We start from the raw sequence: 13,065 nt of genomic DNA on the forward strand, positions 1-13,065 counted from the left end.
TAAATGTCGTAAAAGCTGGTAGCGGCACAGTCCACTTGAAGCCCACAGCACTGTCGTTTTTTTTTTTTTTTTTTTTTTTTTTGCAATCGTCTGTAGAAAAGGAGTCCACTTTTAAGTTTTTTTTCCATTTGGTTAACGCTCATTAGCGGTGGGGATATAAACGAATGTTATTATCCGTGAAGCACAGCGCATATCACTTCGTATTTTAGAATTATTTTAGAATTTAGGATGATAAGCATGTCTTATACTGATTAGACTTATAATATTTATAAACTTGTATTCTACAGCGTTCGTGGTTGGGACAGAGACTGGTCTACTTCACATAAAGGCTTCAGAAAAACGAGCCAAAGCACTGGGCAGGTACTCAGTGGTTGGTCGGTGCTTTTCTATTTTGTCTCACAGTGGACAACCATATGGTATAATATGAACCTGTCAGACGCACACGCGCATGCCCGCGTGTACACGCACAGCATGTTTTGACCCAAAGCCTGACACGTGAGCAGGGTCTAATCACGAGCATATGTGTCCTAAGCGTCCGTGTTTTTTGCCAGATATCTTCCAAAGTGGCCCGGGATGTGAACGTGCTGGTGGCCAAATATTTACCGATAATGGATTAGAAGTGGGCTGCTTATAAAAGCAATTTCACATTACACTATAAACATTCAATTCTACCGTATTTATACCCATGATATAGATCATGTTGCTTCAAGTTGTGTGCTAATATTAAATTAGATTAATTGTTATTGACATAGGCCTACATAAAAGCAAAAAGAAAAAAATATGAGTCATTTAAATCTTCATTAGTTTCAAAAGATCAACAACCAACTCAATTCGTAACATTCACCATGAAAGTAGGTTGATGACTTGAAAACAGATAAAACAGATCCCGCCTCACTGCTCCTCTCTTCCTGATTGGTTAGGAGAGACTGTCTGGTTGACTGGAGGAGTCACTGTAGATTACTACTGCAGGAAGTCAGAGTAGTACTACTGCCTTAACATCGAGGCAAGCAGGTAAACAGCAAAGTGTTCTTTTTGTGATATTATATAATATGGTATACTGTGGTTTTAGAAAATCACATGGGAGACCTCAACAGTCACGTGATATGGAGAAATGGAGGGAGGGAGAGAGAGAGAGAGACCACCTGCTTATTTTCAAATGAAATATTCCAGCCCTTTGAAATTGGCATGTAGCATTTGGCCTAGATTTGCTGGACTTGTAAAACTCAGCCAGAGGGACCTGTTTGTCTGAATCTCCCAGCATCAAAGAAGGCTACCCTGACTACTCCTATTAAACTCTGACAACAGCTGAATAATACAAAAGAAAGAGACAGAGGGGGGGAGTGAGAGAAATAGAGAGACCACCTCTACAAACTCAGAGAGAGAAAGAGAGAGAGAGAGAGACCACCTCTACAAACCTCTACAAGAAAATGACATTGCATGGCTCTTTTATCATGGACACATACTGAGTTGTCTTTCAACTGGAAGAAAAAATGTAGGTAAAAAAAAAATCTGTGAGTTTTGATTTGACCGTGCTGATTGAAATCAACTGTTGTTTTGAGTCACTAATTCCATTTTCCTAAGTAACACAGAGTTTTACGTGGATGTAAAATGATTTATTCATCTTCTTTTTCATAGTTAGGGATGTTAATCTAGACAGGAAAATGTTTTCAAACTACTCCATGTCTTGTAAAATCTGATTTCAAAACCGAATCATTTTTCTTTGGAAATGACATGTTTAGAAATCCATGAAAGGAAACTCATTCAGTCACAATACTTCATATTCATACATATTGGGGGGAGTGGAGGGATGAGGCTCTTGGCAAAGCAGACTGAGCACAGTGTGAATGAGTGGAGACTCAGTCTGCTCTCTTCACAGTGAAGAGACCAGCGGAAGATGCAGGCAGCTCGATCCACAGACAAAGCAGAAAATCAATACGCTTCTGACACAGGCGTTCTTTAGCTAACCCACTGGGGCTTTATCAATGGGAAGGTAAAAAATATTAACTGACTGATGAAAGACAGTGATCAGCTGTTGAAAATAAAAGCGGTATTTACATATCCATAAGGCAAAAGGCATAATACATAATATAAGCACATAACATAAATGAATGTCGCCAATATACATATAAACAATGGGTGGAATAAGAATGTCTAAGGTCACCAGTTTGGGGGTAAAGCCTTTTAACTGATACTGAAGAAATATGTAAGGCACGTAGAATCTTTAAAGAATGTTTAAACATTCTAGCGACCTAACAACCATACGTAACTGTGATTAAACAATAATCAACCAACCAGATGAGCAATAGGGAGCACTCCATGTGGCCAGTTCATCTGTCAATCAAAACCAGCCCTCCCACAAACCATCCTGGTTTGTCCCAGTCCGTCTCGCGTGCTCTGTTAAAGAAAAGGTGAAAGATCCATCCAGATGGTACAGCCTGAGGCAGCGTTTAAAGAAGAAAACTTTTACGTCACTTTGGCGTCATGCCTTGGCAAAGTGCCCATCGAAGAATGTGGTGATGGAGAACTGGATATATTAGAACCTGAAGGCCTCTGAAAAATGAATGCGTTAAAGAGACATGTTCCTGGACCAGTGCTGATGCAGGTTAGATATATAGGATGGGTGAAAATATGCTTTCAGATCACATTTGTGCATGTGCAATATTTATAGAAGGGCACTACTTCTTCTAGCTGACATTTTCGTTATCAAATCCCAAAGACAAAGATGCTTTGTATGAGCCTACTTTCAAGGCACAATGACAACAGTGGAGTTAATATTACAGTAGTGGAATAATAGTGGAATGTGGACCATCTCAGTACTTCACTGACATATGACACTGGGTGCATTCCCTGGTGTGTGTGTGTGTGTGTGTGTGTGTGTGTAACGCATTGATATATATGTATTTATAACAACTGAGGACATAACACCCTATGTTTGAATCCACCCATTTTTCAAGTGAGCAAAAGTATTGGAACATGTGACTGAACGGTGTTTTGTGTTTTCCAGGTGTTGCGTTTAAGGTTGATTGTTCAAACATTAAATAGCTCTGCACGAGTTGTCTACATTTTTAGCCTGGTTTTAAACCTATAAAGACCTATAGTTTCTTATTAAAGAGGATAAACTAACATGAAGACCAGAGAGCTGTCTATGGGAGTAAGGCAAGTCATTTTGAAGCTGAGAAAAGAAGAAAAATCCATCAGAGCCCTTGGACAGACATATAGAGGCCACACCAGAAGATGCAAACCACTCTTCAGCAGTAAGAATCGGAAGACCAGATTGGAATGTGCACAGAAGTAGAGAGATGTGCCACAAATGTTCTGGAACACAATCTTATGGATTGATGAGACCAAGATTAATATCTACCAAAGTGATGGAAAGGCCAAAGTGCGGAGAAAGAAGGAAACCGTTTATGATCCGAAGTATCTGTGAAGCACGGTGGTAACGTCATGGCTTTGGCATGCATGGCTGCTTATGGAACAGGATCCTTAATATTTACTGATGATGTAAATAATGATAGTAGCAACTGAATGAATTCTGAAATGTACAGAAACATTTTGTCTGCCAATTTATGGAGAAATGCGTCCAAACTAATCGGGAGGAAGTTTATAATCATGCAGAAACATAATGACCCAAAGCGCACTGCCAATAAAATAAAGGACTTGACTTCATTAGGGGAAATAAGTGGAAGGTTTTAGACTGGCCAAGTCAATCAGCTGACCTTAGCCCAAAAGAGCATTTCACCTCCTGAAGTGGAGACTGGAGGGTGAAACCCCCCGAAACAAACAGGGACCGAAAGAAGCTGCTGTAAAACCCTGGCGCAGCATCCCAGATGAAGAATGCAGCAGTTTGGTGATGTCAACGGGTCACAGGCTTGAGGCAGTTATCGCAAGGGAGGGTTATGCCACCAAATACGAAATGTTATTTACTTCCAAGATTATTTGTTCCAATACTTTTGCTCACCTAAAAATGCTGTGGTCTAATACAAACAGAAAATATGGCCCAAATTGTTTAGCACATCTAGATGTAAATACCCAGAGATAAAAGCTGAAATTCTGAACTCTTGACCAATACTCATCTTTTGATCTTAAACCCAAATGTCTTCAGTGAACAACCTTACTGTCCCAACACATTTGGAGGGGATTGTATAATCAGCACATCACAATATAATCAGAAAAACAAAATGAAATTGATATTTTGTTGATTTCAAGGTTTATCTGTTTTTATGCTGAAGGAAAACAAAGGATGTTGAAGAAGACAGAAACCAAACTACAGGAGGTGGGGTGAATGACCCCTTACCAAAGAAACAGTGATTACACAACATTTGTTAGCCTTTGGCATGAAAACTCCACCAAAGTATGTAATTTTCCAGGGCTGTTAACTACAACGATGTTTAATGAACTTAGTGTCACCAAGACAAACAAACAAGATATGTCCCCATTCTCTCAATCCTGTCCCCAATTCCAGAATCTCCTCAAGAAACTATTTAAGAAAAGCTTCATCACTTCAGAAGGAAAGTTAAGAAGGAGGTCGAAGATGGCACTTAATCACTCAGACTACGGGTTTATCCTCACCGAAGAAATGGGCCATAGAGGAGAAAGCCAGTTCAGAGAGAGCTGGGTCGCATTGGACCCCCAGACTCTAGCTGTATTATAGTAGGTACACCTCGTAAGTGAATCCAAGGGGCAGACTGAGCCCTGTGACACTGGTGAGACAGTCATGCATCGAGAACATCCCAAATAATATGCAGAGGAAGCGCCATGGAATCAATGTAAATGCTCCACGTGCAACAGCTCGACGTGACGTCGTGAGGAACCAACGCATTACATGCAGGATTCTTCTAAATTCATCTTTCTTTTCTTTCTTTATTTTTAACTGGACCAGGTGTCTGCCACCAGGGACTCACCCCATCCACATACAATAATGGAACCATTACAGGGCTATCCCTGAATAGATGTCCGATGGCCTGACGCTACTGGATACGATGATAATAGCAAAAATATCAGCATTTGGCAGAAGGCACAAGCGAGGAGAGCCAGCTGGACTGAAGCGGTGGCACAGACCCGCGTCCGAGTCCGCCTCTTTATTCCGCTTCATTCAAACGAGATTAGAAACGGAGCGTAACAAGGGACGGGCCGCCATTCAGACGCCGTCGCCACGGCCCACTTCTGCAGCTAGGCAGAAGCACACGCGCACACATTTGTGCGCACGCAAACACAAATACCGCAGGCTGTTCACCTTGATATCCTCTACGCCTCGTAAATAAACACATTAGGTGAAGCGCCGTCAACGTTTCCCCAAAAGCGGATGTTGACGCTCCGTGCCGGTTTGCTGCAGGACTCGACTCGCGGGCTCATCCATACCCCCCGTGGGCGTGTGCTTAAGACACGTAAACATCAGAACTCCCTTAATGGCTCCAGCAAGATCCTTCACCTTTCAGTAACCTGCCTATGAGATTTGAAAAATTGCCAGAGGGGTGAAGCAAGGCCGAAGCTAAAGCCACATCTTCACCATTGTTTGTCCTGCTCTTGAGCCTTTTTATACAGAAATGGACCTTGAAACACTGGAGGGAGATTTTGTGAGGGAGGGGGGGCTTAGTTATACAAAAGCAGGCAGTGGATTCCCAGCTTGAAGGTAGCACGTCCCCAGAGCCAAGGAACATTCATTTGCAAGGCAAATCTAGCCATTATTAGTAAACGTCTGCTGGCTCTCTACATGGGGTGCCTCATTTCTGTCAAAGGCACATAACCATTTCCCAACAATTTATTCTTGACAAGGCCTGAAGCAATGGATACCCTTTCTCCTGAATGTTTAGTAGATATGTCCAATTACCACTACTAACTGATTAAGACTTCTACTGTTCTGAGAATTGAACCATCAAGTACCAAGTAGGAGCAACAGATCATATTTTGTCCTGTTAAAAAGCAAAAACTTCTCCAAGTCCTATGACAAACCTTTAACTCACCTGTACAGGTACATAGCTTTTAAGTTATATCAGTTTGAGAAAAAATGCATTTTGTTAGGCCATGTAGTTTCTACTAACTTAACTATTCTACCAAACGTACATTTCAAAACACCATAACTGGTCCTGAAGCAGCAAAGTGCTCCCTCTACAGTTCAGAAACAATACGACCAAACCCACACACCACAAACCAGAGCCAGGGTTGGATAAAGGTCATTCAACAGTTAAAAAGTCATTTGTGCTGATCTGGGATCAGCCTTCATTTCCCATACCTTAAAAGTAACTCTAATAAGACAGACCACAAACAGGTCACAGAACTGTGGTTAAGGGCGACGTCTACGAGCCTGGGGGGAAAAAAAGAAAAAAACACATTACAGCGCAGGTTGATGCAGTCAGTGCCTTTGCTACTTCACTGACCTTTTCCGTACAGGAACCTTTTAGAGGTGGTCCAGCCCTCCGCCGTGCGCTCAGGGGAGCCATTTCAGCTCAGACTCCCTCCGTCCTACTACCTGCCAGCCATGGCCGCCCTCCCCTTTCTAACCCCTCTGACAGCACGATTTCTTCATTCCCCCTGGATTACCTTTTATAAAGGGCTCTTAAGCTGCTCTCATCCCTTCAGAGCTATGTATGTCCCTGCGTGTGTGTGTACGTGTGTGTGTATGTGTGTCGGGGGATGATGCTGAGAAACCTCATTTTCAGGTTCACTGAAATGATGCTTTTAGAGGAAGAATGTCATCAATGCTTTCAATACAGCAAAAAGAAACAACCCAGGCAAGCTCAATGTAACATATGTGAACATAATCCTCAAATCAAAAGAAATTTGATTTGAACCTGTAGAACCAATATTAGCCAAGCTGCTATTATCATTATGGAAAGAGCAAATCACTTTTCAGTATAGATCATGTTATAGTGCTGGAAGAATTACTTAAAGATCACAAACAAAAAAAATCTCAAAGTCAATGCACAGAATGTATACACTGTATTCGCAACAAGTTGTCTAAATTAAACGTGTCGAGCTAAACAGACTGGGTTTGACATGTAATTATACTGAATGACTTCACAAGCTGACAAAGCATCATTAATTACGATACAATCAACATTCTAATTCACCTTACCAATCTTTATTTAACATCCCTGTTATATAGACATAAAACCTTAGTCTCTTCCATTTTTATGAATCATGAAATGTAATTTGTTTTGTAAAAACTAATAAATTAAAATATCAAGCAATTATTCACATGATACACGCTTCCTATAAGGAATTCAAATGAAATTGGACAAAAATTAAAATACACATATTTATGTAAATGTAAAATTGTAATCTAAAAAGGCACACATGACCTTACTATTGCTAAAAAGTCAAAGACGATCATCTTAACAATGATTATCAATAAGCTCCAGTTTCTGAATGCTGTCATTTGGTGTGCCTGCCTCCACCATTACATGAGGTAGTCATTGTCATTCAGCATGTGTCCTGCCTTGATAGAATCAGTAACCCATGTTTCTCTAACAATCTTGAACTTCTTTGTAAAGAGACGCCTCAATGTCCTCAAGTTCGGCATTCTCTCCTCCCCTGCCACCACAACATGGGAGACGCCTTCTTTAAGTCTCTTCACCACGGTGCCTCCGTAAAAGCGGAACTCCAGAGCCCGAGTGTCCAAGCACGACCCCTGGACGAAGCTTTTTGGGTCTCCGATATCAGCACACCGGTCAAAGTAAGCACAACAGGATCTAAACATGCTGGTGGGCAAATCGTCCCAGCCATACTTCTGTTCTACTGTAGCCAAGGTGGCCACCTTCATGTCCACAGGTGTGACCCTGCTGAAGATGTCCCGCAGCTGCTGCTCGTCTGTGTCGACAAAGTAACTGTCTCCATAGCGGTCATACTCTTTGGCAAAGTTCTCCCTTGTAGAAGGGGACATGTGGATCATGTGACGTGGCTGCCATGGCAGCACCCTTTTCCTGTCCAAACATTCCAGCAGCCAGGAGGCCCCAACCACATCATACTGGTCTGCACCAATGAGGTTTTTCACCCTCATGTTCTCCACCCCAGCAATCACGCAGTACGTGTCCTTCCCAGGGTTCTGGACCACGACGCCGCCACAGCGCACCACGGCCTTCTCAAGCTCCGCCTTGGGATGCGTGTCACTTCCGCTCATCACGCAGAATTCTACATCTTCAAACATGTCAGTTTCTTTGGTAACTGCGGACAGGTCTTGAGACCTGAAGTGGTCGACAACATCAATGGTCTTTTTGGGCTTGGCCCCAAGCCTGCGCTTCTTTTTGTCCGGCTGGTCTTCCGTAACGTACAGGTGTCTGGATGCCAGTTTCCCGGAGGCTTTCGTGCGGAATTGACTTAGCTCATCTAAGGTCGTGCACTGATGCCATTCTTTGTCTTCTCTGATCCTCTCAATCCTGGGAAAACGCAACGTGCAGTTAGTTTTATACATGTCGCTGGTTACAATCTCCGCTGCTTTGACCTGGATGATCACGGAGTTCCGTGGCTCAATGTAAACCTCCGGCTTCTCGGTTCCGCACAAAATGGCTGGAGGAGGGTCGTTTTTGCGGTAAACCTTCCAGTGTTTGGCCAGTTTCAAGCCAAGGTCATAAAGCTCCTTCATGGTGTAGCCCGATCCGATGCGACACACTGTATGGAACACCGTGGGCTTCTCTCCAGGACTGGGAGTTTCTGCAACAGCACAGAGGAAGTGGGACAACATCCCACTCCGCCTGCCTTTGCCCCAGTAGCCTCCTACTATGAGCAGGTCCAGTTCATCCATCAGACCATCCACATACTCAGGTTTGATCTTCAGCCAGCCTTCTCCACGTTTATCTGGCTTGTAGATGGACATGGGGTTTTTTACCATGATCCCCTCTTCCCGGTTGTCGATGGCTTCGTTGAGGGCATTTACAACTTCCTGCATGGTTCTGGCTTCGGTTTTAGGCACCAGCTGGATCCGGCCCTTGACAGGCATGAAGACAGTCTGGAGGGTGTCGTAACGCTTCTTGAGCGGCTCGTTTCCAAACTTCTGGTCATTGACAAGCAGGACGTCAAACACACAAAAACATGTCTGCAACTCAGAGTCGTCCACAAGCCTCTTAATATCAAATTTGCTGCCTTTTTGCATGAAGGTCTCTGTTGTGGGGTTGTAAGCCATCATCTCCCCATCTAAGATGCAGTTGACCACGTGAGACTTAAAGGTGTTGTGGATGTACGGCGTGAGGGATCCCTCTAGTGGCGAGGCCCCGAACTGCTGAGTGTACTCAAACGAGTTGCGTGTGTAGTATTTATATACAATCCCATCCTTGTGAAGTTGAATGCGTTCACCATCCAGTTTGGTCTCAATATAGAAGGGCTGGTTCCCCATCTGTTTCTCCACTTGGCGGATGTTGGCGACAGCTGCCAGCATGGGTTTGAAGGCAGAGAAGAGACCAATAGACACATCGGTCAACGTAATGGAGGGGTCGTGTAGCTGTCTACACACCTTATCCAAGTCTGTGGTAACATTGTAGAGCTCTGGAGCATCTGGGTGGAACACCTGGAGCACCGTTTCCTTGCTAATGCCGAGCTTCATGTCTTTCAGGATCATACGAATGAGCCATTTCTGCTCCATTGCTGAACTCTGAGTAATCAGATCTAAAAGACCTTTCTTCACGAGGTCTTTCTGTTTGCTGGCATTATTTATAGCTACTGAGTCTAAGAAGCTGTTGACCTCTTGAATGCTTAGGTTCCCCTGGCCTCTGCATCTCTTTTTGAGGACAAAATAAGCTGTAAGGGCAAAGTCTCCTGATTCCGCTTGAGATGTAGTGGGAGCTCTGTAATTGAGAAGCTTGCTTGCTTCTGGTCCTGTTTTTGGGAGGCCCAAAACCTCAATGTAGAGTTTGGCTAACATGTTTTCTTTAATACCATAAGCCATCCTCTCCCTTTCAAATGGAGGGACAATGAGACGCATGGCCGGATAGAATGAGTCTGTAGTGCTGGGACTGTCTTTGTGAAGGGCATCATGAAAACACCTCCATGAAGCAATGAAATCTCCTAAGAGTTTGGCTTTATCAGGTCGAAGTTTCGCTTTCTGGATCTTCTCAAGGACTGTGCACAGGTCAATGAAAGGAACCTGAGCAGCAACTGATGTTTGTGATGTGACATGACTTTCAGATGTTCCCTCCATCACTATTGAGTGTGTCTTTGGGACAAAAAGACAAAAACAATGCCAAGTCAATACACAAAAATATATTTCAAAAATGTACTTAATTGTCCTAAACAATCTGAAGAGGTAATTTCCTACTTAGATCTGCAACACTTTTTCAGACATCACCTACTGCTTAAATATAAGTCAGAGCAGCACAACGTAGCCTGCTTTACGCACACATGAAGATTAGATCATCACTGTGGGGTCACAGAAGCTTCAGCTAACAAATGAGAGGATATTCAGCTAAATTCCCCATGCACACTCAATATTTGAAAATCATTACTAAATGAATGCCAGCTATGCATAATTTTAGTCTAAAATTATTGTTGTCATTATCATTATTGCTATTATTATTCACATGTGGCTGATTTTAATTAGGGAGGCATTTATGGTGCATGGGATCAGCTGGATTAATTACAATACACAACCAACATCTTGAAATGAATAAGAGCATTGTGCTTGATGATTACAACGCAACACTCTAAGCAGGATACCATGCGGTTTGATTTATCCTATCTTTTTGAGCGGTCAGCTGTTTACTTTAGTTTCTGCATAGGTTTTTGTAAATTTATGTACACTCTCATTATATACATACATAAATATTATATAAAATAAAAAAATTATATAAAATACACAATTTTATAAATTGTGTACCACGAACCCACGACACAAGACCAGTTCCCTACCAACACACCATGACTTTAAAAAAATATTTTATTACATTCAGTTTCGTGTGTGTGTGTGGGGGGGCGCTTTAGACCTTCATCAACTGAATTAATTAATTTATTAAATTAATCTGTTAGCTGGGCAACATTAATTCCGTTTTTGTTCTACTTCTTCAAGTGCCGTTATTCTACACAATAGTTTTAGTTAGTTCGTAGTGAACACAACAGTGTTCATCATGATCAGATTCACTAAAGATTCATGCCTGCCATACCTATGCTTCAGTACGACAAATCGGTACATCACTGACATTTTGCGCTACTGCTGAGGTTATTATCCCCGACATCATGTAAACATGTTTTTTCTTGCTGTTGTCGTTTGGCGTCGTCGCGTTCCTTACCATGTAAACACATTTGACTGGATTATTGTCAGTAATCATGTTAATAGTTTTGCATGTAACGTTAGATCTGCTGTTAGCTAGCAGCTTGGCTAGCTAATAATACATTTGTTATTCATCTTGATTTGCATCGGTCTGAAACTGATATAATAAACGTCAAATAAATCTATAAAATGAAAACCAAAAATCAACAAACCTGAGAATACACGAATATTGGTCAAATTTCACAGGACAAACTTTCCGGACTTTTCGTTGTTCCTACTTATTTTCCGTGTTATGGTGGAAGTCGACGACTAAATTCTTCCTTGGAAACCGTGATGTTTGGAGCTAATGGATTAGCATTTACCTGATCCAATAGCTAGTTGATATCGTAGTATTTGAGGTTGTATTCGTGTACTGTGTATTAACTACTTGATTCTAAATGTAATAAAAATAACCATTTTATAATATTTAACTACAGATTTTTGTTGCGCCGTGATGTAACGACAGGAAGTGACGACAGAGGTTTTATGGGTGTGTTCGCGCGGCGCACATATCTACGCAGATCACTTGTCTTCTAACTAGCACACTATAGTGTGCTAACTATATAAAGTGCTGGAATGTTCTTTCTGATCGGAGAACAGTTTTGTTTTACTCTTGGAACGGTGCAATACGAACTGGTGTACTGCGTTTGCACAATTTAAAGTTATTTAATTGACATAAGGAATATACCACAATGTCCCCGCATTGCATGTTAGACTACAAAATGTATTTTTGTCAGTATGAACAAAAGATACATTTTAAAACGAATGTAGTCATCAAGAATGCGCCTGTGCATCTTCTGTGCCTTTTCGTTTCTTTGCATTGTAAATCCTACGACGTCCAAGAGGTGGGGCCTCAATCCTTTCTCAGACATAATGAACGAGCTTTGGAAGATTTAGCTCTTTTGGAATCTGTTCACAGACACATTAGTCAATAGAGTGAGTTTCAAAGTTCTGATATTGTAGTTATATTCAATTTACAAGGCTCTCAAACTAATTCAGTAATTGAAACTTTGTAAACCCAGGATTATATGCTCATGTGCTATCTCACACTGAAGCCAAAATAACACAGTGCTCACTATAAAGGCTTTATATATTTAGAATCCAACTTTAAGTACTCAATACACATCAATAGGGAATGCTTAGTGGGGCAGTCTATAGGACCGCAATGAACACTGTAGATATTCAATGCAATGACCAAAGCCAAATTTGTCACCCCATTAAGCACATGGAAATCCACTGTATCTTTTAAATCTCCATCTGAAAGTTGAATTTTGTGTTTTGCAGCAAATGTTCCTGTCACATGAGGAACATTTTGTTCTCACACAGTGAAAAACAGAATATTTATAAAATAATAATGAAAAAATATATATATATTTAAAAAACTGAACTGGGTCACAAAGTTCTTGTTTTTGCCTTCCCTTCTCCCTCTTTTGATGGTGCACAGCTGGGTGCATTGTGTTCATTCAGAATGCATGCATGTTAAGCTACAGTACATAAACAGTACTGTGAATGGTGGACTCAGGCTGTTTGTAAGGCAGAAGCAAATAAATTAAAAGGGCACATACAGCAAGACTCACCAGCACACAAAAAGCTGTGAGTATGATGAACTCACCTTTGTCCTTCATTACGGTTAACATCGAGCTATTAGGCGATGCTGAATAAAAGTATAACCACACCTCTATGTAATGCAGGGTTTGGTAGGTAATTTCAAAATAAAAGTATCTTCAAGTATTTGACAGCACCCCTGGATCCCCTGGACATCCGTGAACATGGCAACCAATTTTGAAGAAAAAAAAACATAGCCTAGACATCACAGTGTTGAAGGACTAACTGAT

The 13,065-nt window shown here is 41.6% G+C and overlaps 1 protein-coding gene across 2 annotated transcripts; it reads right to left on the reverse strand.

The window, feature by feature from the left end:
* Positions 1 to 6,960: 6,960 nt before the first annotated feature.
* Positions 6,961 to 11,699, reverse strand: lig4 (ligase IV, DNA, ATP-dependent). 2 transcript variants are annotated; one of them, XM_076983065.1, is made up of 2 exons: positions 11,404 to 11,699; positions 6,961 to 10,141 (listed from the first exon to the last, which is right to left on the reverse strand). In XM_076983065.1, exon 2 carries the CDS (start codon positions 10,124 to 10,126, stop codon positions 7,397 to 7,399), a length of 2,730 nt encoding a protein of 909 aa, XP_076839180.1. In that variant the 5' UTR covers positions 10,127 to 10,141; positions 11,404 to 11,699; the 3' UTR covers positions 6,961 to 7,396. The 2 variants fall into 2 exon arrangements, with proteins under 2 accessions (XP_076839180.1, XP_076839181.1); XM_076983066.1 differs by having other exon boundaries at positions 11,554 to 11,691.
* Between the last annotated feature and the right edge of the window lie 1,366 nt (positions 11,700 to 13,065).

Source organism: Brachyhypopomus gauderio, chromosome 20, assembly GCF_052324685.1.
Source record: "Brachyhypopomus gauderio isolate BG-103 chromosome 20, BGAUD_0.2, whole genome shotgun sequence".
Taxonomy (NCBI): Eukaryota; Metazoa; Chordata; class Actinopteri; order Gymnotiformes; family Hypopomidae; genus Brachyhypopomus; species Brachyhypopomus gauderio.

Coding starts and splice junctions, on each gene's coding strand:
- lig4 (XM_076983065.1), bottom strand. CDS start 10,126: ATGGAGGGAACATCTGAAAGTCATGTCACATCACAAACATCAGTTGCT.